The sequence below is a fragment of the Zonotrichia albicollis genome, chromosome 11 (genome assembly GCF_047830755.1).
Source record: "Zonotrichia albicollis isolate bZonAlb1 chromosome 11, bZonAlb1.hap1, whole genome shotgun sequence".
NCBI classification, from domain to species: Eukaryota; Metazoa; Chordata; class Aves; order Passeriformes; family Passerellidae; genus Zonotrichia; species Zonotrichia albicollis.
In genome coordinates, this window is record NC_133829.1 from 1110771 (window position 1) to 1136053 (window position 25283).

The 25283-nt window shown below is 45.3% G+C and overlaps 2 protein-coding genes across 4 annotated transcripts in view; one reads left to right on the top strand and one right to left on the bottom strand.

The window, feature by feature from the left end:
• Nucleotides 1–428: 428 nt before the first annotated feature.
• Nucleotides 429–4647, top strand: CALML4 (calmodulin like 4). Of its 3 annotated transcripts, XM_074549093.1 has the most exons (5): nucleotides 429–626; nucleotides 733–763; nucleotides 2243–2383; nucleotides 2929–3117; nucleotides 4309–4647. In XM_074549093.1, exons 1-5 carry the CDS (start codon nucleotides 444–446, stop codon nucleotides 4404–4406), a joined length of 642 nt encoding a protein of 213 aa, XP_074405194.1. In that variant the 5' UTR covers nucleotides 429–443; the 3' UTR covers nucleotides 4407–4647. The 3 variants fall into 3 exon arrangements, with proteins under 3 accessions (XP_074405194.1, XP_074405196.1, XP_074405195.1); XM_074549095.1 differs by lacking the exon at nucleotides 733–763 and having other exon boundaries at nucleotides 519–626; XM_074549094.1 differs by lacking the exons at nucleotides 429–626; nucleotides 733–763 and adding an exon at nucleotides 1093–1225.
• Nucleotides 4648–13430: 8783 nt separating this feature from the next.
• Nucleotides 13431–25283, bottom strand: part of PIAS1 (protein inhibitor of activated STAT 1) — a 66321-nt gene continuing 54468 nt past the window's right edge. Inside the window, 7 exon segments of the mRNA XM_074549096.1 lie at nucleotides 13431–13764; nucleotides 15167–15204; nucleotides 15404–15546; nucleotides 17656–17833; nucleotides 18062–18192; nucleotides 19895–20055; nucleotides 23261–23334. Of these exon segments, the coding sequence (XP_074405197.1) occupies nucleotides 13468–13764; nucleotides 15167–15204; nucleotides 15404–15546; nucleotides 17656–17833; nucleotides 18062–18192; nucleotides 19895–20055; nucleotides 23261–23334 (1022 nt within the window). The 3' untranslated portion in view covers nucleotides 13431–13467.

Here is a 25283-nt window from a genome sequence, read left to right on the forward strand (position 1 = left end):
TTTGGCAATTTTCGTAATTTTGGAATCTTTTTATTTTGGAATTTTTAGATTTTTTTTTTTTGCATTTTTTTATTTTGGAATTCTTTTGAATTTTGGATTTTTTTTTTTAATTTTTGGATTTTTTTTTTTTAATTTGGCAATTTTCGTAATTTCGGAACCTTTTTATTTTGGAATTTTTAGATTTTTTTTTTGCAATTTTTTTATTTTGGAATTCTTTTGAATTTTGGATTTGTTTTTTTAATTTTTGGATTTTTTTTTTTTTTTAATTTGGCAATTTTCGTAATTTTGGAATCTTTTTATTTTGGAATTTTTAGATTTTTTTTTTGCATCCTCCTCCTGTCGCAGCAGCCAAGCTCGGTGCCCGGTGCGCTTCTTTGGGATGAGCAAACCCGCGGGTTTGGGGACACAAAGAGCCGCAAATCCGCATCCCAAAGCGGCTGGAAATGTTGTTTTTTCCCGGCTGGAGCAGAGCGGAGCAGGCTCAGCCCCGTGGCCATGGCAGCGGGTATTTATTGCAGCCTCCGCCCGCCCGCCCGCACTTTGCCCCGAATAAAGCACAAAAGCGGCCGCAGCCGCCTCCGCTCCCGCCGGGACCCCAAATCGCAGCGATTGGCCCCAAAACCATGGTGAGTGACGCGGCCGGGCCCCTCTGCGCCCCCAAATCTCATTTTAAAGCTGTTTCTTTTGTTTTTTTTTGTTTTTTTTTTTTTTTCCTCTCCGTTCCTGCTCCAGGCAAAGTTTCTGTCCCAGGATCAAATTAATGGTAGGTATGAGTTTGTTCCGCTTCGGGCGTTAATTAGCGAGATTCAATTTACATTTATAGAAAAATGACGTTTTTTTCCCCCAAAGTGTCTCGGTCTGGGCTCGCTGTCTCTCAGTCCCCAATCGGCTGCCTGGGAAAAGTGGGAAATCTCCCGAATTCCAGGGAAATCCTGCAGGGCAGGAACAGCCGGGAGCGGAGCAGCGCCCGGTGCCATCCCCAGGAAAACAGCCGGGAATTCCGGGCTTCGGTCCCGTCCGGGGGCCCGGGGAGGAGGAAGAAGAAGGAGGAGGAAGGAGGAAGGAGGAGGAGGAAGGAGGAGGAAGAGGAGGAGGAGGAGGAGGAGGAGGAGGAAGGAGGAGGAGGAAGGAGGCGGCGCAGGGGATCCAAATTCCCACTGGGAAAGCGGAACCGCGCCCGGGGCTGGGACTGCTCCGGGAACGGCCGAAGGAAGCTGAAATAAGGGTATTAATGAGAGTATTAATGGGAGTATTAATGGGAGTATTATTGCAAATCTGATCAGCTCCGCCGAGGGATCGGCGAGCGGAGGAGGCGGCCGGGCCAGGGGAGGCCACGGCGCCCACGGAGCATCCTCGGGGCGACCTTGGGGCACCCCCAGAGCATCCCCGGGGCACCCCCGGCCCGGTGCAGCCGCGCCAGCAGCGAGGGGAGGGCACAGAGGGGACAAGGACGGGGATGGCACCAGGCCAGGCTGGGTTTCTGCAGCCGGGAGGGAACGGGAGAGAGCCCGGCCCGATCTGGGTCAGCGGCAGCCGGGCGGAGCTGCAGGAGACGGGGGAGAACTCGGCAGCTTCCACCTCCAAAATATTCCGTCTCCAAAATACTCCATCTCCAAAATATTCCATCTCCAAAATATTCCGTCTCCAAAATATTCCACCTCCAAAATATTCCACCACCAACATCCTCCCCCTCCAGCATCCTCCTCTCCTCTCCTCTCCTCTCCTCTCCTCTCCTCTCCTCTCCTCTCCTCTCCTCTCCTCTCCTCTCCTCTCCTCTCCTCTCCTCTCCTCTCCTCTCCTCTCCTCTCCCTCCTCCTTCCTTTTACTTCTTCTTTCGTTTCCTTCTTCCCCTCCCTCCTCTTTTCCCTCTACTTTCTTGCCTTCCTCTTTTTCTTCTTCCTCTTCTCCTCTTTTTTCCTTCTCTTCCTCCCCCCTCCATCATCCTTCCCCTCCCTCCTTCATCCTCCTCCATCCCTCTTCCACCCCACCAATGCACGAAAACCACTTTTAACCAAAACCCTCCCCTTTCCCAGCCCTTTTCCCCTCCCGTGGGCGCCTCCTCAGCCCCAATTGGCGCCGCTCGGGGTTTAATTGCCCGTAATTTGCCCGTAATCGCCGCTGTTTCCCCGCCCCGTGCCCGGAAAGGCGACACCGCCGGGCCGACACCGGATCCCGGCTGGAACCCGGCCCGGCCCGGCCTCAATGGGCTCCCGCGGCTGACCCAGCTCTGGTTCTTAATTAGAGTTCAAGGAATGCTTTTCCCTGTACGACAAGAAGCAAAAAGGGAAGATCAGAGCGTCGGAGCTGCTGGCGGTGATGCGGAGCCTGGGAGCGAGCCCCACGCCCGGAGAGGTGCAGAGGCACCTGCAGCTGCACCGGATCGGTGAGCGCCGGCACGGGCGTTAAACACGCAAAAATCCCGTTTTTTCCTGGAGCTGGGGTGTTCCAGGAGGGAACATATCCACCCAGAGCTGTTGTGATGTGTTAAATCCAGCTCACGGATCAAAACGGTGCAGTGAAAATCCCTAAAAAAGCAGGAGACAAACGTTTAATATGGATTTGGAGGGTGGGAGATTGTCCTGGCCAACCTGCAGAGATGGAAGAGCACAGAAAGACGTTCAGCTGAAGATCTGTGGGAAAAACAAAGCACAAAAACCAAGGAATTGTGAGATCAGGTGGGGGGATTAAAAAATTCAGGCTATGAGTTTAGAGCACAAATTGAACAGAGCTATAAATGGGATTTTAGGAGAAAAAAAATCCCATTTTTTTAGGGATTCTGTTTTAGGAGAAAGTTGTGACGTGCCCTGATCCAGATCGGGGACAGGAAACCCCAGGAAAGGGAACTGGGGGAGGATGAGGAGGGTGTTCAGCCCTGGATGCAGCCCCCAAACGGAGCCATTCCCAAAGGATCTGCCCTTCCCCTCGCAGACAGGAACGCAGAGCTGGACTTCTCCACCTTCCTGAACATCATGTACAGGCAGATGAAGCAGGAGGAGCCCGAGGAGGAGATCCTGAGAGCCCTGGCCATGATTGACCGGCAGAAGCGAGGAGTGATCGCCGTGGCCGAGCTGCGCGCCAAGCTCACCCGGCTGGGGGAGAAGCTCTCCGAGGAGGAAGGTACCTGCCAAATTCCTTTCCCTTTCCCTTTCCCTTTCCTTTCCTTTCCTTTCCTTTCCTTTCCTTTCCTTTCCTTTCCTTTCCTTTCCTTTTCCTTTTCCTTTTTCCTTTCCCTTTCCTTTCCTTTCTCCTTTTCCTTTCCTTTCTCCTTTTCCTTTCCTTTTCCTTTCCTTTCCTTTTTCCTTTCCCTTTCCTTTCCTTTCTCCTTTTCCTTTCCTTTCTCCTTTCCCCTTTCCTTTCCCCTCCTTTCCTTTCCCCTCCTTTCCTTTCCTTTCCTTCTTCCTTTCCTTTCCTTTCCTTTCCTTTCCTTTCCTTTCCTTTCCTTTCCTTTCCTTTCCTTTCCTTTCCTTTCCTTTCCTTTCCTTTCCTTTCCTTTCCTTTCCTTTTTCCTTTCCTTTTTCCTTTCCTTCTTCCTTTCCTTCTTCCTTTCCTTTCCTTCTTCCTTTCCTTCTTCCTTTCCTTTCCTTCTTCCTTTCCTTTCCTTCTTCCTTTCCTTTCCTTTTCCCTTTCCTTTTCCCTTTCCTTTTCCCTTTCCTTTCCTTTTCCCTTTCCTTTTCCCTTTCCTTCTTCCTTTTCCCTTTCCTTCTTCCTTTTTCCTTTCCTTCTTCCTTTCCTTTCCTTCTTCCTTTCCTTTTCCCTTTCCTTTTCCCTTTCCTTTCCTTTTCCCTTTCCTTCTTCCTTTTTCCTTTCCTTCTTCCTTTTTCCTTTCCTTCCCATTTCCCTTCCTTTTCCCTTTCCTTTTTCCTTTCCTTCCTTCCCCTTCCTCTTCTCCCTCTTTCTTTTCTCTCTTCTGTTTTTTCCTCCTTTCTTTTCCTTCTCCTGCCCTGCAGCAGCCTCTGGGATGGATGAGGAAGGGCCTGTTCCAGCAGGAGACACCAAACTAAAAACAGGCAAAAATCCCAAACCCCTCCGGTTTGTCAGAAATTTGGCTCCAAGGGGGACAATAAACCCAAAAGCCCATCTGGATTAAATTTGTGAGGGGTTTTTTCCCCCTCTCTGTGGAATTCAAAAAGATGGATATTCCTGCTGCAGAGAATTTTACATGCAATTAAAACCCAGGTGCTGATTGGCTCCAGTTTGAAACTCTCACCTGATCCCCAACAAAAATCCCTCAAACCCCAAACCCTGCAGTGCTGCTTTCCTCCAAACACCCCAAACACCCCATCCCAGTGATATTTTCCCATTTTTCAGTGGATGACCTGCTGAAGGAAGCCAAAGTTGGGCCAAATGGAACCATCAAATACGAGGAATTTGTGCGCCACATTTGCCTTCCCTCGGTCGACTACTGAAACCCAGCGTGGGCTTTGCTCACAGCAGCACTTAAAGGGTTTTCATTTCTATTTTTCCCACTTTTAGTCAGACTCAGGAACCAGCAGCTGCCTTTCAAAACCTGATTTTGCCTTTATTTAGTGCTGACACTTCCATAGGTTCCCCCCTGATTCCTGGAAAAACAAGAAATAATTGTTATATTTATATGTTGTTATAGCAATAATAAGTGTTACTGAAATAAAGTGAGTGTGACAACACGTGTCAAGCTGTAAAAAAAAATAATTTTAAAAAGCATTTAAATGTTGGGATTGTGGCAGAAGGAAGTCATGGTCGAGGTCTCCTGGCTCTCCAAGAGTCAGCACAGCCCAGCTGGTGTTTGGTGTCAAAAAACAGGGAAAAAGGAAAAGCAGGGCCAGGAAAATTCCCTTTTTTCCACACCAGAAAAACTCAGGAAAATTCCCTTTTTCCACACCAGGAAAACCTCCCCAGGAAAATTCCCTTTTTCCACACCAGGAAAAACTCAGGAAAATTCCCTTTTCCACATCAGAAAAACCTCCCCAGGAAAATTCCCCTTTTTCCACATCAGGAAAAACTCCCCAGGAAAATTCCCCTTTTCCACATCAGGAAAAACTCAGGAAAATTCCCCTTTTCCACACCAGGAAAAACTCCCCAGGAAAATTCCCTTTTTCCACACCAGGAAAAACTCCCCAGGAAAATTCCCTTTTTCCATATCAGGAAAACCTCCCCAGGAAAATTCCCTTTTTCCACACCAGGAAAACCTCCTCAGGAAAATTCCCTTTTTCCACACCAGGGAAAACTCCCCAGGAAAATTCCCTTTTTCCACAGCAGGAAAAACTCAGGAAAATTCCCCTTTTCCACATCAGGAAAAACTCCCCAAGAAAATTCCCCTTTTCCACACCAGGAAAACCTCCTCAGGAAAATTCCCTTTTTCCACATCAGGAAAAACTCCTCAGGAAAATTCCCTTTTTCCACAGCAGGAAAACCTCCCCAGGAAAATTCCCTTTTTCCACATCAGGAAAAACTCAGGAAAATTCCCTTTTTCCACACCAGGAAAAACTCAGGAAAATTCCCTTTTCCACACTAGGAAAACCTCCTCAGGAAAATTCCCTTTTTCCACATCAGGAAAAACTCCCCAGGAAAATTCCCCTTTTCCACACCAGAAAAACTCAGGAAAATTCCCTTTTTCCACACCAGGAAAAACTCAGGAAAATTCCCTTTTTCCACACCAGGAAAACCTCCTCAGGAAAATTCCCTTTTTCCACATCAGGAAAAACTCAGGAAAATTCCCCTTTTCCACACCAGGAAAAACTCAGGAAAATTCTCCTTTTCCACACCAGAAAAACCTCCCCAGGAAAATTCCCTTTTTTCCACACCAGGAAAAACTCCCCAGGAAAATTCCCTTTTCCACATCAGGAAAACCTCCCTAGGAAAATTCCCTTTTTCCACATCAGGAAAACCTCCCTAGGAAAATTCCCTTTTTCCACACCAGGAAAAACCTCCTCAGGAAAATTCCCTTTTTCCACACCAGGAAAAACTCCCCAAGAAAATTCCCTTTTTCCACACCAGGAAAAACTCACGAAAAATTCCCCTTTTCCACACCAGGAAAAACTCCCCGGGAAAATTCCCTTTTTCCACACCAGGAAAACCTCCTCAGGAAAATTCCCTTTTTCCACACCAGGAAAACCTCCTCAGGAAAATTCCCCTTTTCCACATCAGGAAAAATTCCTCAGGAAAATTCCCTTTTTCCACACCAGGAAAAACTCAGGAAAATTCCCCTTTTTCCACACCAGAAAACCTCCTCAGGAAAATTCCCTTTTTCCACACCAGAAAAACCTCCTCAGGAAAATTCCCTTTTTTCCACACCAGAAAAACCTCCCCAGGAAAATTCCCCTTTTCCACAGCAGGAAAAACTCAGGAAAATTCCCTTTTTCCACACCAGAAAAATCTCCTCAGGAAAATTCCCTTTTCCACATCAGGAAAACCTCCCCAGGAAAATTCCCTTTTTCCACATCAGGAAACCTCCTCAGGAAAATTCCCCTTTTCCACACCAGGAAAAACTCCTGGTGTGGAAAAAAAACTTTCCCCCCTCAGAAAACACAAAATAACCGAATGCTTTTTATTGCATTGAAGGATTTCTACAGGAACAGGGAACATTCAGAAGGTAAACCAGGGGTTTGTTTGGTTTTTTTTTTTTTTTCCAATGAAAATAAATATTTTCACTCGGTACTTTTATACAAACTGACATTTTGGGCTGCTGTACATTTGTAAATCCATGGATTGGTTTGGCATGCCCTAAGGAAAACGAAGAGGTTTAAGGCAATGGATGAGAGCTTTCCGTTCATGGAATTCATGGTCATTTTCATAATTGTCCTTATTTACACTTTTTCCCTTTTGTTAATTCACGAACAGCAGCGCTTTTGGGGACCACCAGTGATTTTTCCCTTGTTGGAAATCCAAGTTCTGTTTAAAAAATAAAATAAAATAAAACATCCCAAATGTGTGTGTGTGCATGTCTGACACGTGTGCACATCCCAGGTGTGAGTGTGAGAGTGTGACACACGTGTGTGACTTGTGCACACCCCAAATGTGTGTGTGCGTGTCTGTGTGTGCATGTCTGACACGTGTGCACATCCCAGGTGTGAGTGTGACATGTGTGTGCACACCCCAAATGTGTGGTGTGTGCATGTCTGACACATGTGCACATCCCAAACATGTGTCAATGTCCTAGACACCTGTGTGCACGTCCCAAACCTGAGTGTGTGTGTGTGTGTGACACACGTATGCACACCCCAAACGTGTGTGGGTGTCCCAGAGATGTGTGCATGTCCCCTCTGCCCACACATGCACACGTGTGTGCACATCCCACATCCCTGTGTGCACGTCCCACAGGTGTGTGCACATCACACACACACACACACACGTGTGCACATCCCACATACCTGTGTGCCTGTCCCACAGGTGTGTGCACATCACACACACACAGGTGTGCACATCCCAGCTGTGTGTGATCAGACACACGTGAGCCCCCACACACACACGTGTGCACATCCCAAACACACGGACACATCCCAGCTGTGTGCACATCCCCCAGGTGTGCACATCACACACACACACACGTGTGCACATCCCAGCTGTGTGTGATCAGACACACGTGAGCCCCCACACACGTGTGCACATCCCAAACACACGGACACATCTCAGCTGTGTGCACATCCCACGGGTGTGCACATCACACACACACACAGGTGTGCACATCCCAAACACACGGACACATCCCAATGTGTGCACATCCCACAGGTGTGCACATCACACACACACACACGTGTGCACATCCCAAACACACAGACACATCCCAGCTCTGTGCACATCCCACAGACACGTGGCACATCCCACGGGTGTGACTGCACACCCCACACACGTGTGCACACCCCCCAGACAGATGTGCACCCCCAGATGTGTGTAACCCCCCCAGATGTGCACACACACCCCGAGGACAATCCCACCTGCAATTCCAGCGATCACAGCAGGAGCACAGCCCAGGCCAACCCTGCAGGGCTGGAGTTTGGCAATTTGGAAGTTTGGGAGTTGGAGAATTTGGGTGTTTGGCAATTTGGAAGTTTGGGAGTTGGAGAATTTGGGTGTTTGGCAATTTGGAAGTTTGGGAGTTGGAGAATTTGGGTGTTTGGCAATTTGGAAGTTTGGGAGTTGGAGAATTTGGGTGTTTGGCAATTTGGAAGTTTGGGAGTTGGAGAATTTGGGTGTTTGGGAATTTGGAAGTTTGGGAGTTGGAGAATTTGGGTGTTTGGGAATTTGGAAGTTTGGGAGTTGGAGAATTTGGGTGTTTGGGAATTTGGAAGTTTGGGAGTTGGAGAATTTGGGTGTTTGGGAATTTGGAAGTTTGGGAGTTGCAGAATTTGGGTGTTTGGGAATTTGGAAGTTTAGGAGTTGGAGAATTTGGGTGTTTGGGAATTTGGAAGTTTGGGAGTTGCAGAATTTGGGTGTTTGGGAATTTGGAAGTTTGGGAGTTGCAGAATTTGGGTGTTTGGGAATTTGGAAGTTTGGGAGTTGCAGAATTTGGGTGTTTGGGAATTTGGAAGTTTGGGAGTTGGAGAATTTGGGTGTTTGGGAATGTGGAAGTTTGGGAGTTGGAGAATTTGGGTGTTTGGGAATTTGGAAGTTTGGGAGTTGGAGAATTTGGGTGTTTGGGAATTTGGAAGTTTGGGAGCTGGAGAATTTGGGTGTTTGGGAATTTGGAAGTTTGGGAGTTGGAGAATTTGGGTGTTTGGGAATTTGGAAGTTTGGGAGTAGGAGAATTTGGGTGTTTGGGAATTTGGAAGTTTGGGAGTTGGAGAATTTGGGTGTTTGGGAATTTGGAAGTTTGGGAGTTGGAGAATTTGGGTGTTTGGGAATTTGGAAGTTTGGGAGCTGGAGAATTTGGGTGTTTGGGAATTTGGAAGTTTAGGAGCTTGGGAATTTGGGAGCGACTCTGGCAGGGCATGGGGAGAGGCAGACTGAGCTTGCACCACCAGGCTCACCTGTGCCTGCAGGCACAGCGCCATTCCAGCCTCAGGAATGTGGAACAGGAACGATCCCAGCCCAGGAATCCTGCAGGGCCCGGAGCCTTCCCCACAGCAGGATCACAGGGAATGAATGGGGAACGCTCCTGCCCAAGCTGCCATTCCCAAGGTGCCAAATCCTGGGATGCCAACACCACCAGCACATCCCATTTCCCATGGAATTAACAGGGAGCTTTCCTCCCAGTGGGATCACAGGGAATGGGGAATGCTGCTGCCGTTCCCAAAGTGCCAAATCCCAGCACACCACCACATCCCATTTGCCATGGGACTAACAGGGTTTTGGACCTGGAGCCTTTCTCCCAGTGGGATCACAGGAATGGGAATTGGACCTGGAGCCTTTCTCCCAGTGGGATCACAGGAATGGGGACACCGAGCTGAGCTGCCATTCCCAAAGTGCCAAATCCCAGGACACCACCACATTCCATTTCCCATGGGATTAACAGGGAGCTTTCTTCCCAGTGGGATCACAGGGAATGGGAATTGGACCTGGAGCCTTTCTCCCAGTTGGGATCACAGGAATGGGAATTGGACCTGGAGCCTTTCTCCCAGTTGGGATCACAGGGAATGGGAACTGGACCTGGAGCCTTCTCCCAGTGGGATCACAGGGAATGGGGACACCGAGCTGAGCTGCCGTTCCCAAAGTGCCAAATCCTGGGATACCAACACCACCACCACATCCCATTTCCCATGGGATTAACAGGGAGCCTTTCTCCCAGTGGGATCCCAGGGAATGGGAATTGGACCTGGAGCCTTTCTCCCAGTGGGATCCCAGGGAATGGGAACTGGACCTGGAGCCTTTCTCCCAGTTGGGATCCCAGGGAATGGGAATTGGACCTGGAGCCTTTCTCCCAGTGGGATCACAGGGAATGGGAATTGGACCTGGAGCCTTTCTCCCAGTGGGATCACAGGAATGGGGACACCGAGCTGAGCTGCCGTTCCCAAAGTGCCAAATCCTGGGATACCAACACCACCATATTCCATTTCCCATGGGATTAACAGGGTTTTGATCCTGCTGAAGGAGGGAAAAGCAGCCACGAGTAATCCCAAATTCCTGCTGGATGCTCCAGGCAAACTCACAGCCCCAGTTCCAGAAAAATCCTCCAGCTCATCCGGGAAAAATCTCCTCCTAAACTGGATAAGAGATATTCCTAGCAGAGGTTGAATCACTTCAAAATCAGACTGTTTCAAAAATAAGTCTTTCCCATTTTCTATCCTTTTATTTCTTTTTTTTTCTTTTTTTTAACTGACATTTAATAAATTATAAAATCGGTGTATGGTGAAATAGAATATATCAGCCAGATATGTATGAAATACACATGCATGGGAAAAAACTATTGAACTCACCTGGAACTCACACACACGGATCTATAAATACATATATACACACACATATACATATAAACACCAACAGTTTCCTTTTTCCAAAATTCAAGTCAACTATTTAGTGGCAGAGGGATGCTGTAAAAACACTAAAAACAATTTTTGATGCCACATCATGTGAACCTTTCAAATAACCATACAACTGATCAGACAGCAATACCTAATGCTACTTGGATTAAAGATTTTTTTTTCTTTTTTTTCTTGGTTTTTTTTTAAATTTTTTCCTGTTTTTTTTTTCCTTTTTTTAATCAATGCAAGATTTATATTTATGTTTTTTAGAGACGACTTCATAGGCAAAAGGTGGCCCTTGTCAATGCTTGAAGCGACTATTTGCAATCAACAGTTTTTTTTGGACATGAAAAAATTCAGACAAGAATCTGCTAATTTTAGTATTCCTTAACTCTCTTTTTCCTGATAAACTCAATACCTGCACTTTCAACCAGTTATAAAAATATTTTTCACACCAGAGGAAATATTTACTCTCTCTGACATGGACTTTGGGACACAAGAGAATCACTTCCTTCCCTCCCCCTTTCTCTGACTTTAAAGAATCTCCTGAAAAAAAAAATCTGCATTCCAGCTATTTACACATTCCACTCCTTAAGAACAACGGATCAGCCCAAATGACCCAAAAGAAAAAAAAAAAAAAATTAAAATTTTCCTATGTCATGCTCAACTTAAGAACAATGAGAAAAGAAACCAGGAATTGAAAACGGCTGAAAAAAATCCGGAGAATCCAAAGAACTCTGAGGGAAAAGTGAAATTTGGAAGGCGCTGCCCCTGCAGGAGCAGGGTGGGAGGAACAGTCGGGGTCTGCCTGGTGGGTCTGGGGTCAGGCTGGCACTGGGCAGGGGGAGCAGCAGCTCTGGGCATGCAGGGAGTGCTGGGCACAGCTGGGCACTGGAAATGCACTGAGAAATGCACTGAGAAATGCACTGAGAAATGCACTGAGAAATGCACTGAGAAATTCACTGGAACCTGCACTGGAACTGCACTGAGAAATGCACTGAAAAATTCACTGGAACCTGCACTGGAAGTGCACTGAGAAATGCACTGGAAAATTCACTGAAAAATTCACTGAAAACTGCACTGGAAAATTCACTGAAAAATTCACTGGAAAATGCACTGAGCCCTGCAATGAAACCTGCACTGAGCCCTGCACTGAGCCCTGCACTGGAACCTGCACTGGAAAATTCACTGGAAAATGCACTGAGCCCTGCAATGAAACCTGCACTGAGCCCTGCACTGAGCCCTGCACTGGAACCTGCACTGGAAAATTCACTGGAAAATGCACTGAGCCCTGCAATGAAACCTGCACTGAGCCCTGCACTGAGCCCTGCACTGGAACCTGCACTGGAAAATGCACTGAGCCCTGCACTGAAAAATTCACTGAAAAATTCACTGGAAAATTCACTGGAAAATTCACTGAAAAATGCACTGAGCCCTGCACTGAAAACTGCACTGAGCCCTGCACTGGAAAATTCACTGAAACCTGCACCGGAAAATTCACTGGAAAATGCACTGAGCCCTGCACTGAGCCCTGAACTGAAAATTGCACTGAAAAATGCACTGAGCCCTGCCCTGCCCAGCTGAGTGTGACCACAGCAGCTCCACCAGCACACGCTCAGGGCAGAGCTGCATTTGGCTCAGCAGGACTGAAGCTCTGAGGAACAAAACCCTCCAGCCCCAAGGGAGGCTTTGGGCTGGGGCTCCATCCCATTAAATGGAACAGCTTGGCCAAAATTCATTTCTCAGTGAATTCCTCAACAAGTCATTCCTCAGCTGGGATTTGGGGCTCCACTCCATAAAAATGGAACAACTTGTCCAAATCAAATTCATTTCTCAATGAATTCCTCAACAAGTCACTCCTCAGCTGGGATTTGATGATTTGGGGCTCCACTCCATAAAAATGGAGCATTTTGTCCCACAGGTCATTGCTCAGCTGTGATTTGGGGCTCCACTCCACAAAAATGGAACAGCTTGGCCAAATCAAATTCATTTCTCAATGAATTCCTCAACAAGTCATTCCTCAGCTGGGATTTGATGTTGATTTGGGGCTCCACTCCATAAAAATGGAACACTTTGTCCCACAGGCCATTGCTCAGCTGGGATCTGATGGAGTCGGGCCCTCAGGAGTGACTGAATCCCAGAAATGTGGAATTTTCTGAGCTGGGAGGGAGCCACGAGGATCACAGTCCTTGCCCAGGGCATCCCACACTGGCAGCCTGGGCAATGCCAGCATTCCCTGCCCACACCCTCTGCAGGTGGAATCTGCCCTGAAATCCCACCTCAACCTCCCAGTCACCTTTGTGCCAATTCCCTGGGTGAACCTGCAACGCTCCTGACTAAAGAGTGGAATTCCAAAGGAGAATTTGCCCGGGTAGAGGGGACACAGAACCAGAAATGCCAAAAAAAAAATCCCAAATAAACCAACTGCACTCCTGAAAGGCTTCGGGCTGCAGACAGAGCAGGGTGTGCTCTGCTCTGCTGCCAGAATTATAAAATCTGCACTAAATATGGGATGGGGGGATCAGATTCCACCAGCCAAGGGAAATTCTCCAAGAGGAGAAAAACCCCTCTCCCCAGGCTTGAACTTTAGAAGCTCAGCTCCTCTCCTGTTTCTGTAACTGTGGAGAAAACAATGCCATTGGTGTCCAAACCATAGAGGGGAAAAAAGAAAAGGAAAGAAACTCACATGACAAATGCACAGGTGTAAAATCTTCAGCATCCGTAAAAATGAACTGAAGCTCCTTGTTTTTCTTAATTTTTTTTTTTTCTCTTTTGTCTTTTTTTTTTTTTTTCTTATTTTTACCAGCGAGGCCATCTTAGGTTTATATACAAAAGTAAAACTGAAAATAGACTATTTTTTTTTTTTTGTTCTCTGTACACATAAATTTTTTTTTCCCCTTTTTTTAAAAAAAAGGAAAAAAAAAAAAAACAAACCAAAAACCACCTTGTATTAACTTTTTTTTTTTTGTGTGTTTTTTTTTTTTTTTCTTCCCAAGAACAGAAAGGAAAACCGAGCATGAAGATTTCCTCTGTCCCCAAACCCACCCACCCAAAAAAAAAAAAAAATATATATATATATATATATAGAAAGGGATCAGTCCAAGGAGATAATATCTGGGATGATACCGAAGATTGAGGCCGTGTCCGTGCTGCTCCTGCCGGGCACGGCGTGCCCGTGGCTGGCCGAGGACACGAGGCTGCTGCTGCTGCCGCTGCTGCTGCCGCCGTTGTTGGCGGGCACGGAGGAGCCGCCGCCGCCGCCGCCCGCGTTCAGCTGCTCCAGGAACATCTGCGACGACGCGTACGGGAAAAAGCGCGAGTGCAAAAGCTCCTGATCGTCCGAGGCCGACACGGCGGCGGCGGCGGCGGCGAGCAGGGAGGTGTTGTAATGCTGCGGGGAGGGAACGGGGAAAGGTCGGGTTGGGCGGGAAATAAAGGGGTTAAAATTCGGGTTGGTGCAGCAGGAGATAAAGGGTTAAAATTCGGGTTTTTGCAGGAAATAAAGGGGTTAAAATTCGGGTTGGGCGGCAGGAGGTAAAGGGGTTAAAATTCAGGTTTTGCAGGAAATAAAGGGTTAAAATTTGGGTTGTGCAGCAGGAGGTAAAGGGGTTAAAATTCAGGTTTTTTCAGAAAATAAAGGGGTTAAAGTTTGGGTTGTGCAGCAGGAGATAAAGGGGTTAAAATTCGGGTTTTGCAGGAAATAAAGGGGTTAAAATTCAGGGTTTGCAGCAGGAAATAAAGGGTTAAAATTCAGGTTTTGCAGCAGGAAATAAAGGGGTTTTGTCAAGGGGAGGCTTTGGCAGTTTGGGTTTCAGCAGCCCAGGCAGTGGGACATGAAATGGATTTTTAGCTCTGTGGTCCCCCCAGTTTTGAAGCCAAAAGGAATTGGGGATGCTGGGGTTACAAATGTGGTTTGCACACCCAAATGCCACCAAGCAGCAGGGAGGGAAAGGGATCAGAGAGCCCAAAGCAGGAAAAAGGACAAGCAGGAATTGGATCACAGCACCCAAAGCAGGAAAAGGACAAGCAGGAATGGGATCAGAGAGCCCAAACCAGAAAAAGGGTGAGCAGCAGCATTTTGGGGCTAAAAACAACAGGTTATGTGTCAGATTTGCACTCGGGGCAGCAGAAAAAAGGGATTTCTGTCAAGGTGAGGTTTTGACAGGTTCTGGGTTTCACAGCAGCTCGGGCAGTGGGACATGAAATGGATTTTTAGCTCTGTGGTGCAGGAGCCTGAGCAGCCACAAATCCCATTTAAACACAACCTCCTGAGGGGAACCCTGCCCTCAGGGATCCTTCCACCATGGCTGAACATCCCAAAGCTCCCAAAGACTCCTCCACAACCACAGCAGCATTCCATGGATCAGGATCATTCTCAGGTTCTGGATATCCTCCACAACCACAGCAGCATTCCTTGGATCAGGATCACTCTCAGGTTCTGGATGTTCAGCCACATTTCCTGACCCAAGCTCCCAGGGCAGGCTCTGCTCTCCATGAGGGCAGCAAAGCATCCCTCAGCTTTCAGGGCAATTTCAGTGCAATTTCCCTTCCTGCGAGGGCAGGAAGGGCAGGGAGACATCACAGCTCCCTTTATTTGGAGGAAAAGGGATCAAACTGCACCTTCATTCCACAATGAAGTGGCTGCTGAGTTTGAAATTTTAAAACTGCCCAAATGTTTATTTTTGCTGTGCCTCATCCCACACCTGTGTTCAGAAAATGCTGCTGCTGCTTCCCACACAGCAAATCCTGCTTGGAAAAGCGTTTGCCACAGGATTTGGTTCTCTCTGACTTACCTGATTGTCACCTGACAGGAAAGGGAAGAAATCTAAACCTGCCAAAGAGATAAAAAACAAAATTCAGCTCCTCAAAACAGCCCCTTATCCATTTTGTCACCACTTACTTTGAAATAAACCAGCCCAACACTGACGACACTCCAAATTCTCTTTGCCACCAGAGATATTAACCTCATTATTTTTATTTTATAATTAAATGAGTGCCTGGAGAGCTGTGCAGGAGCTGCCAGAACTCACCTTGCAGGTCGTAAGGCATGGGTGTCATGTGGAATGGGTGCCTGTAGTCCTGGATGAGCGATGTGTTGATGTAGCTGGTGTCCACAGCAGGAAGGCTTGGGGTTCTTGACACAGGAGAAGCTTGGTGGGGTAAATTTAAAATGCTGGAAGAGGAAAAAAAAAGCAAAAAAGCTTGTTAAAAGCATAAAATACACTCTTGGTTTATTGCTGTCCCATCAGGGGATGCTTGCTTGCTTATTTTCAAATTGAATTTCAATTGAAAACACGTTCTGAGCTTCCTGGAGGACGTGCAGCCATTCCAAAGCTGCATCACCCACTCCCCAAGCTTCTCCTCACAGAATCCCACCAGGAACATCCCCTCAGCCCAGCACAGCTGGAATGTGGGAGAGCAAAGTTCAGTCCCAAAGAGCAGAAATGCTGCTGGGATCTCTGGAAATGCATTACAGGAGATTTCAACAAGGACAGGACAATCCTGAAGGAACACTGAACCCAAACCCCACAGGGCCCTGTGTGACCCCACAAGCTGCAAAAGGCCTGGAGGGGCTGGAGGGGTCCCTGAGTGATTCCATCCCACAGGATTGATGCAAACCAGGAGCTGTTTCCAGCCCAGCTGTTTCCAGCTGTTTCCTCCCCATTCCCACTGCCCTGCTCTCCCTGCCACTGCTTCCACACTGCCCACTGGGAGAAAAACGTCCCCAGGTTTGCATAACCCACACTTTCGTGCCTTTTGCATCATTTCACACTCATTTTTATCAAATACAGCTGAAATATTCTGTGTTGCACGCTCAAAAGTTAGGATTCCATTTGCGCCAATTCACAAACAGCTGAAATATTTTATTATGCTGCACACTAAAAAACTGTGATTGCCCTTGCACAATTCACAAACACAACTGAAACATTTCCTGGTGCTCCACACTCAAAGCTGTGATTTCCCTATGCACCAATTCACAAACACAACTGAAACATTTTATTGTGTTCCACAGCCAAAGCTGTGATTTCCTTTCCACCAATTCACAAACACAACAGAAATATTTCATTGCGCTGCACACTTAAATCTTGATTCTCTGTGCATCATTTCAAAAACACAATCGAAATATTTGTGTTGCACACTTAAATTTTGATTTCCTTTACACCAATTCACAAACACTACAGAAATATTTGTGTTCCACACTTAAATCTTGATTCTCTGCGCATCATTTCAAAAACACAATTGAAATGTTTGTGTTGCACACTTAAATTTTGATTCCCTTTGCACCAATTCACAAACACAACTGAAACATTTGATGGTGCTCCACACTCAAAGCTGTCATTTCCCTATGCACCAATTCACAAACACAACAGAAATATTTCATTGTGTTCCACACTTAAATCTTTGATTCCCTTTACACCATTTCATAAACACAACAGAAATATTTGTGTTGCACACTTAAATCTTGATTTTCTGGGCATCATTTCAAAAACACAATTGAAATATTTGTGTTGCACACTTAAATCTTTGATTCCCTTTGCACCAATTCACAAACACAATTGAAATATTTGTGTTGCACAGTTAAATTTTGATTCCCCTTTGCACCAATTCACAAACACAACTGAAACATTTCATGCTGCTCCACACTCAAAGCTGGGATTTTCCTATGCACCAATTCACAAACACAACAGAAATATTTCATTGTGTTCCACACTTAATCTTTGATTCCCTTTACACCAATTCACAAACACTACAGAAATATTTCATTGTGTTCCACACTTAAATCTTTGATTCCCTATGCACCATTTCATGAACACAATTGAAATATTTGTGTTGCACACTTAAATTTTGATTCCCTTTGCACCAATTCACAAACACAACTGAAATATTTGTGTTGCACACTTAAATTTTGATTTCCTTTGCACCATTTCACAAACACAACAGAAATATTTCATTGTGTTCCACACTTAAATCTTTTATTCCCTTTGCACCATTTCACAAACACAACAGAAATATTTCATTGTGTTCCACACTTAATCTTTGATTCCCTTTGCACCAATTCACAAACACAATTGAAATGTTTGTGTTGCACACTTAAATTTTGATTTCCTTTGCCCCCATTCACAACTGAAATATCCCATTTCACTCGAAGCTGTGATCCCAAGCCCAGGCCTCGTGTGGGAGCCAGCCCAGAGCTACCCCAGGAGGCTCCAGCCCAAGCCCAGAAGGTTCCAGAGCTGGCTCACTGTGGAGGCTCTGCCTGCCCCCAGGGCTGAGTGCTCACCCCTTGCTGTTCATGGGCGACGCTGGGGATATGGAGGGACAGCTCCTCTTGGCCGAAGGCTCCTCCTCCTCCTCGTCTGAGGAGCTGTCGATGGTCAGGTCGATCACTTCCACCTTCTTGTTTTTGTTGGATTGCTGGTGGGAGGACACCTGGTGCTCCAAGGAGGAGCTGATGCATCCTGCACAGAACCAACAACCAGTCACACCCACGGCTCCTTAAAAGTTTTTATTAAAATAAAAACTAATCACAGAATGTTGGTAGCTTTAAACACCACCAGCCCCAGACAGGTGTGACCCAATTAGCTGAACAGACATGATTAAAGCTATAAATGCATGTTTAAAAATGAGCATTTTGGGAGTGAAGGAGCACAGGGGAGAGTGCCCTGCCCAGCCCAGCCCAGGCTCACCATCCACTCCGTTGTAGGATGCTGTCACCTCCTGCACCTCCTTCTTGGACCTCATGGGAGCCCAGGAGCCATCCTCCTTGAACTGGATTTCATCACAGTCTGTACAGAACTTCAGGATTTCCATGAACAACCTGTCCATAAAAATATTTCACATCAGTCCCAAAAAAAGAGCTTTTTTTCCCCTTTATTAGTCACAGGAAATCTGAATTTGTGGTGAAGCTTTTGCTGTTCTGTTCTTCTCTCACTGCCTCCTTGATGAAAAGGAATCACTGACAAAATTCGAGTATTACCTAAAATAAAAACCTGCAAAAATGAAGATTTTTATTTCAAAGTACCAACAGTGGAATCCTGCAGAGCTCATGACACAGAACTCTCCATTTCCCAAAACAAAGGGATTCGGTGAACAAGAGTTGATCAAAAATCCTGACAAAACTTAACTGAGGAAACCTCTGTTAAACCTGAGGATTTAAGGCCTTGTGGAACTTCCTACCAAAAGCTGAGCCTGAGAATCTCAATTTGCAGCCTCCTCTCCCACAGGCACGTCCTAAAATTTTAGGATCCTGGCAGCACATCAGTGCCAGTGGGAATTCCAGCTCCTGACCAGGCCCATTCATGTGGTTCTGCAGGGAAGAGCTTGGCTTTAATTAGAGCTTGGCTTTAATTAGCTCCCTCTTTCCCAGATTGGAGCATTTTCCACAAATAACTTTCTCTTTGGGATGCTCCAGTGAGATCAGACCCAACAGCTGCACCTGGCAGCAGCAGGAGAAATAAGGGAAAGTGGGGTTTGCATTATTGCTGCTTTTTGGCTTTGCTGTTTTAGGCACAAACCCCAAGCAGGAGCCCCCAGCTCTCTGATCCAAGGCAGATTTATCCCTGGAAATCTGGGCCTGCAGGAGTCCAGACCAGCCTGAGTGTCTCTGGCAAGGCTCTAAAGGGATCCTGAGTGATCTCATCCTCCCTTAGCAAAATAAAACCCACATTCCCTGAAAGACTCCTCATTGATGAGGTGGTTTTTTGAACATTTTGGGGTTTCCTGGGTGTTTTCAGCTTTGCTTTTGGGGTTTTTCTGTATGTGTTTCATCCATTTTTGGGCTTTGTTTTATATTGAGAGTATTCTCAATATAAAACAAAGAGAGTAGAAACCTCTACTTGTATATTGAGAGTATATTGAGTATATTGAGAGTAGAAACCTCTACTTGTATATTGAGAGTATATTGAGAGTAGAAACCTCTACTTGTATATTGAGAGTATATTGAGTATATTGAGAGTAGAAACCTCTACTTGTATATTGAGAGTATATTGAGTATATTGAGAGTAGAAACCTCTACTTGTTGTCTCCCTCAATATAAAAAAGAAAAATTTCTCTCTTAAAGAAATTAAAATGGAACCCCAGAAATCCACCCTTGGCCCAGCCTGAGGTGAGGTTTATTTAATTTTTTTGGTGTTTTGCAAGCAGGCAGAGGCAGGGAATCCATCTGTGTGTGTCACTTTCTATAGATAGCAGCTCCCTGAGTGTGAAATCACACCCGGATTGTGCAGCCACTCACAGGGGTGGCACCATTGATCTGTCCTGTCTGTCACCAGCCCTGCCACATTTGCACAGCTGCTCCATGAAAAGGAAACACAACATGTGCTGTGTGCACCTAGCAAAGCTCAGGAATTCACTGAGAACTACTCTCATTATTACCAAGCTGGGTTTGGAGGAGCAGAATCCTTGAGAAGGAGCTGCTCAGGAATCCCTGACCAGCAGCAGCAAATCCAAAAGGAGGGAAAAATCCACTTTTTCAGCCAGGAACATCCATCCCTGTGGGCTCTGATCTCAGCTCCACTCACCCATCGATGATGAGGTGCTCGTAGGGAGCTTTCTTGTCACACACAGGGCACACCCAGGTGGGCTTTTTCTCGTTCATTTGGATGTACAGGGTGGCATCGAAGCACTGCAGGTGGGAGCAGGTCAGGGCCCTGCAGGGGATGGTCAGGCGCATCTTGCCAAGCTGCAAGAGGAAAAAAACAGGATTTTATTACCTTGGAGTTAAATTCACCATCAGGGCTCTCCTGCCTGAAAAGAGACAAGAGTCAGGTGGAGTTTTATTCCAGAAAGAACTCTCTGAAATCTGAGTTTGGTCACATGCACAGTTGCCTCCTTCCTGTATGGTTGAAATGGCATAAAAGTGAATAAAAGTCATGTTTTGAATTATATTTGACCCAGGAAATATATATATATATATATATATATAAATAAATAAATATATATTTTTATATATATATATATATATATATATATATATATATATATATATATATATATATATATAAAAAAATATATAAATATATAAAAATAAATATACATAAATATATATATAAAATATATATAAATATATATATAAATAAATATATATAAATATATATTTAAATATATTTGACCCAGGAAGCTGAAGAATACATCCTGCCATATTCCTGTAACAAAATGCACTCAGCACCTGTAAATAGCAGTGTCCTGGATGGATCAAAACTAGAATTATTATATATATAAATAAATATATATAAATATATATTTAAATATATTTGACCCAGGAAGCTGAAGAATACATCCTGCCATATTCCTGTAACAAAATGCACTCAGCACCTGTAAATAGCAGTGTCCTGGATGGATCAAAACCAGAATTATTATACATTATTCCATGTATTATATGGACCAAAACCAGAATTATCCTTCATTATCATGAAAGCATCATTACACGGAAAGGAAAGCAGACAGCAAAAGGAATTTCACTTTAATCTGAAATAAAAATCACCTCACAAAACCCCAGCAGTTGCTCAAATGTTCTTGCTTTTTTTGGTCTTTTCTTGTTTTGTGTCCCTGCTCTGTGCACAGAGCTCAGCATCCCTGAATGCGAACCCAGACCCACCCACTAAAGCAGCACAGAATGTGAAAAATAGAAAACCCAAACCTGAATGTTCTAAATCAGGAGATGTGTTCCCACTGAGGAGTGTGGAGTTGTGTTTATTTAAAACACCCACGAGGCTGCACCTGAGCAGCTCTGGCTGGGAATGGGATTTTGGGGACGTGGCTCAATCCAGCTGATGCTGAGCAGTACGAGGAGGGAGCCACAGGATGGCACCAGAATATCCCCAAACCCAAACCAAGCTCCTCTCACAGGCCAGCACTTCCTGCAGCCTCATGGTCAGGGCTTGGTTCTATTCCTTGAACTGAAACCTCGTTTATTTTCCTTTCCCCTGGCTCTCAGTCACTGTCACCCTGTCCCCAAGGATGGGAGGGGACACAGAATTCCCTGGGATACAGAATTCCCACAGGAGAGGCTCTGGTGCAGGTGTTTGGCACCTCCTCCCCCAAATCCATGACCAAGCATGCTATTCCCATTCCAAAAATCACATTATTCCCATGCAAAATCACATTATTCCCATCCCAAACCCCACATTATTCCCATCCCAAAATCACATTATTCCCATCCCAAAAATCACATTATTCCCATCCCAAACCCCACATTATTCCCATCCCAAACCCCACATTATTCCCATCCCAAAATCACATTATTCCCATCCCAAACCCCACATTATTCCCACCCCAAAATCACATTATTCCCATCCCAAAATCACATTATTCCCATCCCAAACCCCACATTATTCCCACCCCAAAATCACATTATTCCCACCCCAAAATCACATTATTCCCATCCCAAAAATCACATTATTCCCATCCCAAACCCCACATTATTCCCATCCCAAAAATCACATTATTCCCACCCCAAACCCCACATTATTCCCATCCCAAAATCACATTATTTCCAACCCAAAAATCACATTATTCCCATCCCAAAATCACATTATTCCCATCCCAAAATCACATTATTCCCATCCCAAAAGCAATCCCCCCTGCTCTGTGTGTGTCAGGAATTCTCATCTCCCAGCTGCTGGGGCAATGGCTCATTTCATTTTTGGGCACAGCTCAGGAGCATCACAGGGAAAACCTGGATGCTTCAAAAGGAAAATAAGGAAGGACAACAAACTCCCATCTACTGAGAGGAAAAAAAGCTGATTAAAAACCAGGAAGATTTTCCCCAACATTTTTGTAGAAAATCTCTGCCTGTGATGTCCCTGAGAGAAAAAAAAACCCCAAAATTTAAAAACTACAAAGATTTTTCCCAAGGTTTTGGTAGAAAACTTCTACCTGTGATGCCCCTGAGGAAAAAGAAAACAGATTTAAAAAACAGGAAGATTTTTTTTCCAGGGTTTTGGTAAAAAAATCTCTGCCTGTGATGGGATTTAACCACGCTCAGAGTTCCCAGGTTGGTGCTTTTTTCCCGTTTTTTGGCACTGAACCTCCTGGATCAGCTGTGCCACAAAAACCCAAAAAAAAGCAGGGATGCATCCCAAGTGTGGAAAAGCTGCATTCCCATCACTGGGACTGACTCCTGCCTGCTGGCAGCCAAAAAACACTGCATTAATTTCTTTTAGGAGCACACAAAACATTTCTATTTCCCTGTTACAAAACAGGAGTTCAGCATTTGTAAACAAAGCTGCAGAACCTCCAGTACCCCCCTGGATTTGGAATTTTCCTCCAGTTAAATATTTGGTCCTGCTGCAGGGCCTGGGGATTGATTTCTTTGTGCTTTCAGAGGGAAAAATGAACAAGAATTTGAGTGTGCTCTGATGTCCAGGCTTAGGGCAGCCCCTCTGGATCCTGAATGCCAAATTCCAAGGAAGATCTGAGCAGCTTGGAGGGCAAAATTAAAATTAAAATTTAAGATTAAAACCAAAATTAAAATAAAACAAAATTAAAATTAAAAAGAAACATTTTGTTTGAACAATTCCAGGACACTGCTTAGGCTTTAAATTCAGATTATTAAACCCAAGTGTGCATTTGCACAATTCTGGGAACATCAGATTCCCCCCTTTTCCCCCTTTTTGAGAGAGTTTTTATCAATCCAAGCCCAAGCTGCACTCTCAGAGGATGCAGTGACACATTAAATGTCTGCTTACATATATTTTGAGCAACATTTCCAAGCTAATGGAATATTCATTTTCCCAGGGGCATTTCAGAAGCTTTCCAGCAGAGACAGAGAATTTCAGCTGCTCTCTGTCCCCACAAAGTTACACCAGGTAAACACGAGGTAACTTCCACCACAACAGCCACATTTCCATCAGAATCACTTTTGAGGAAATAAAAAATCAACTTACTGGACAAAGCAGAGACACTCTTAGGCTGGTTGTTGCTATTTCACTGTCTGGATCAGCAGTTAGCTTCTCTTTAACTGGTATTTGAAAGAAGAAAAGGTTTATTTTACATTAATTCAAACATGAATTGGATGATAAAGAAATAAAATAAATCTGAAATGGCAGAGTAAACTTTGAATTCAAGACCCCTAAAAATGTGTTTATCCAGAAATGTCTTCACTCCTTTAAATGCAACTTTGTACCTGACCATTATTTAATATTTAATATCACATTAATTTCACTTCCAACTTCAAGCTAAACTTGTTAACAACTCTCACATGGAGAGGCACCACTGTAACCCCCCAAATCCTCATCAAGTGATTTCAAACTGAAAAGCAAATTGAGCAACAGGCAGTCAGCAGCACCCTGACAAAATCTGAGATTTACATAACTGCAGTGAAACACTGAAGTCTTTAATTCCCGAAGTTTTTCATCCTCTATTTTTATTTCCAAGGGCTGTTTCATGAGCAGCCATTGGTAAAATGAACAACTCAGAGTCATTTTATTCCTGCTTTAAGGACTGGACCTACACCTTCATCCTCACCTTGCAATGCAGCTGCCACCTGGAACTTTGTAGATTTTTGTGCATTTTGTGCATAAATCATCAAACTGCATTAGGACAAATTAATGCCCAGCATTATTATTTAGTGCTGGACTCATTTCTTCCCCTCTGGAGAAGGTACAGCACCTGATGTGAGCATTAATTAAAGAGTAATTTTATATGGATCAGGTGTTTCCCGCTCTTCCCAAAAACCAAACCCACAGCAGTTTTTACTGCTTTTATGCCACAAACTTGCACCAATTTGTTGTCAGAAGAAACAAAAAGGCAGCAAATTCACTCTGCAGTGAGGAAGGGCTCTGTGCTGGGCTCAGCCCACAGCTCTGAGAACAGAAACGCCCAGAACCAGGCCCAGAGGAGGCTTCAGCCCTCAGGTGCTGAATGCCCACTTCACTGTAAAACACTGCAAAACCTGTGCCATTCTGCACCATTTCTTAGTGCTGCACTCATTTCCTTCCTTCTGGAGAAGGTACAACCCCTGATGTGAGCATTAATTAAAGAGTAACACCAGTATCATGTGTTGGGATTTTCCCCTTTCCCTGAAAACCAAACCCGCAGCAGTTTGTGCTGATTTTATGCCACAAATTTCAACCAATTTCTTGTCAGAGGAGACAGAAAGGCAGCAAATTCACTCTGGAGAGAGGAGGGGCTCTGTGCTGGGCACTTTCCCAGGCTCACCCCACAACTTTGGGAACAGAAATGCTCGGTGGAGCTGCTCCTGCCCAGGCCCAGGCCCAGGGTGAGGCCTTCAGCCCCCTTCACTGTAAAACACATTTATACCATTCTGCACCATTTTTTACTGCTGTACTCATTTTTCCCCTCTGTAGAAGGTACAACCCCTGATGTGAGCATTAATTAAAGACTAACACCACTATCAGGGATTGGGACTTTCTCCCTCTCCCTGAAATCCAAACCCGCAGCAGTTTGTGCTGATTTTATGCCACAAATTTCAACCAATTTCTTGTCAGAGGAGACAGAAAGGCAGCAAATTCACTCTGGAGAGAGGAGGGACTCTGTGCTGGGCATTTCCCCAGGCTCACCCCACAACTTTGAGAACACAAAATGCTTGGTGGAGCTGCTCCTGCCCAGGCCCAGGCCCAGGGTGAGGCCTTCAGCCCCCTTCACTGTAAAACATTGTCAAACTTGTGCCATTCTGCACTATTTTTTAATGCTGCACTAATTTTTCCCTTCTGTAGAAAGTACAACCCCTGATGTGAGCATTAACTAAAGAGTAACACCACTATCAGATGTTGGGATTTTCCCCTTTCCCTGAAAACCAAACCCGCAGCAGTTTGTGCTGATTTTATGCCACAAACTTGCACCAATTCCTCCTCCCGAGGTACTGAATGCCCACTTGACTGCAGAGCACAGTTGTGCCATTCTGCACAAACAAAGCCAGGATGGCTGAGCTGAAAGAGATTCTCTTGC

What these genes read in the sequence shown, in the direction of transcription:
- CALML4 (XM_074549093.1), top strand. Translation starts at nt 444, where the DNA reads ATGTTGTTTTTTCCCGGCTGGAGCAGAGCGGAGCAGGCTCAGCCCCGT. An exon ending in CCTGCAGCTGCACCGGATCG is followed by an intron (nt 2,384 to 2,928) that starts GTGAGCGCCGGC and finishes TTCCCCTCGCAG; the next exon opens with ACAGGAACGCAGAGCTGGAC. An exon ending in GAAGCTCTCCGAGGAGGAAG is followed by an intron (nt 3,118 to 4,308) that starts GTACCTGCCAAA and finishes CCCATTTTTCAG; the next exon opens with TGGATGACCTGCTGAAGGAA.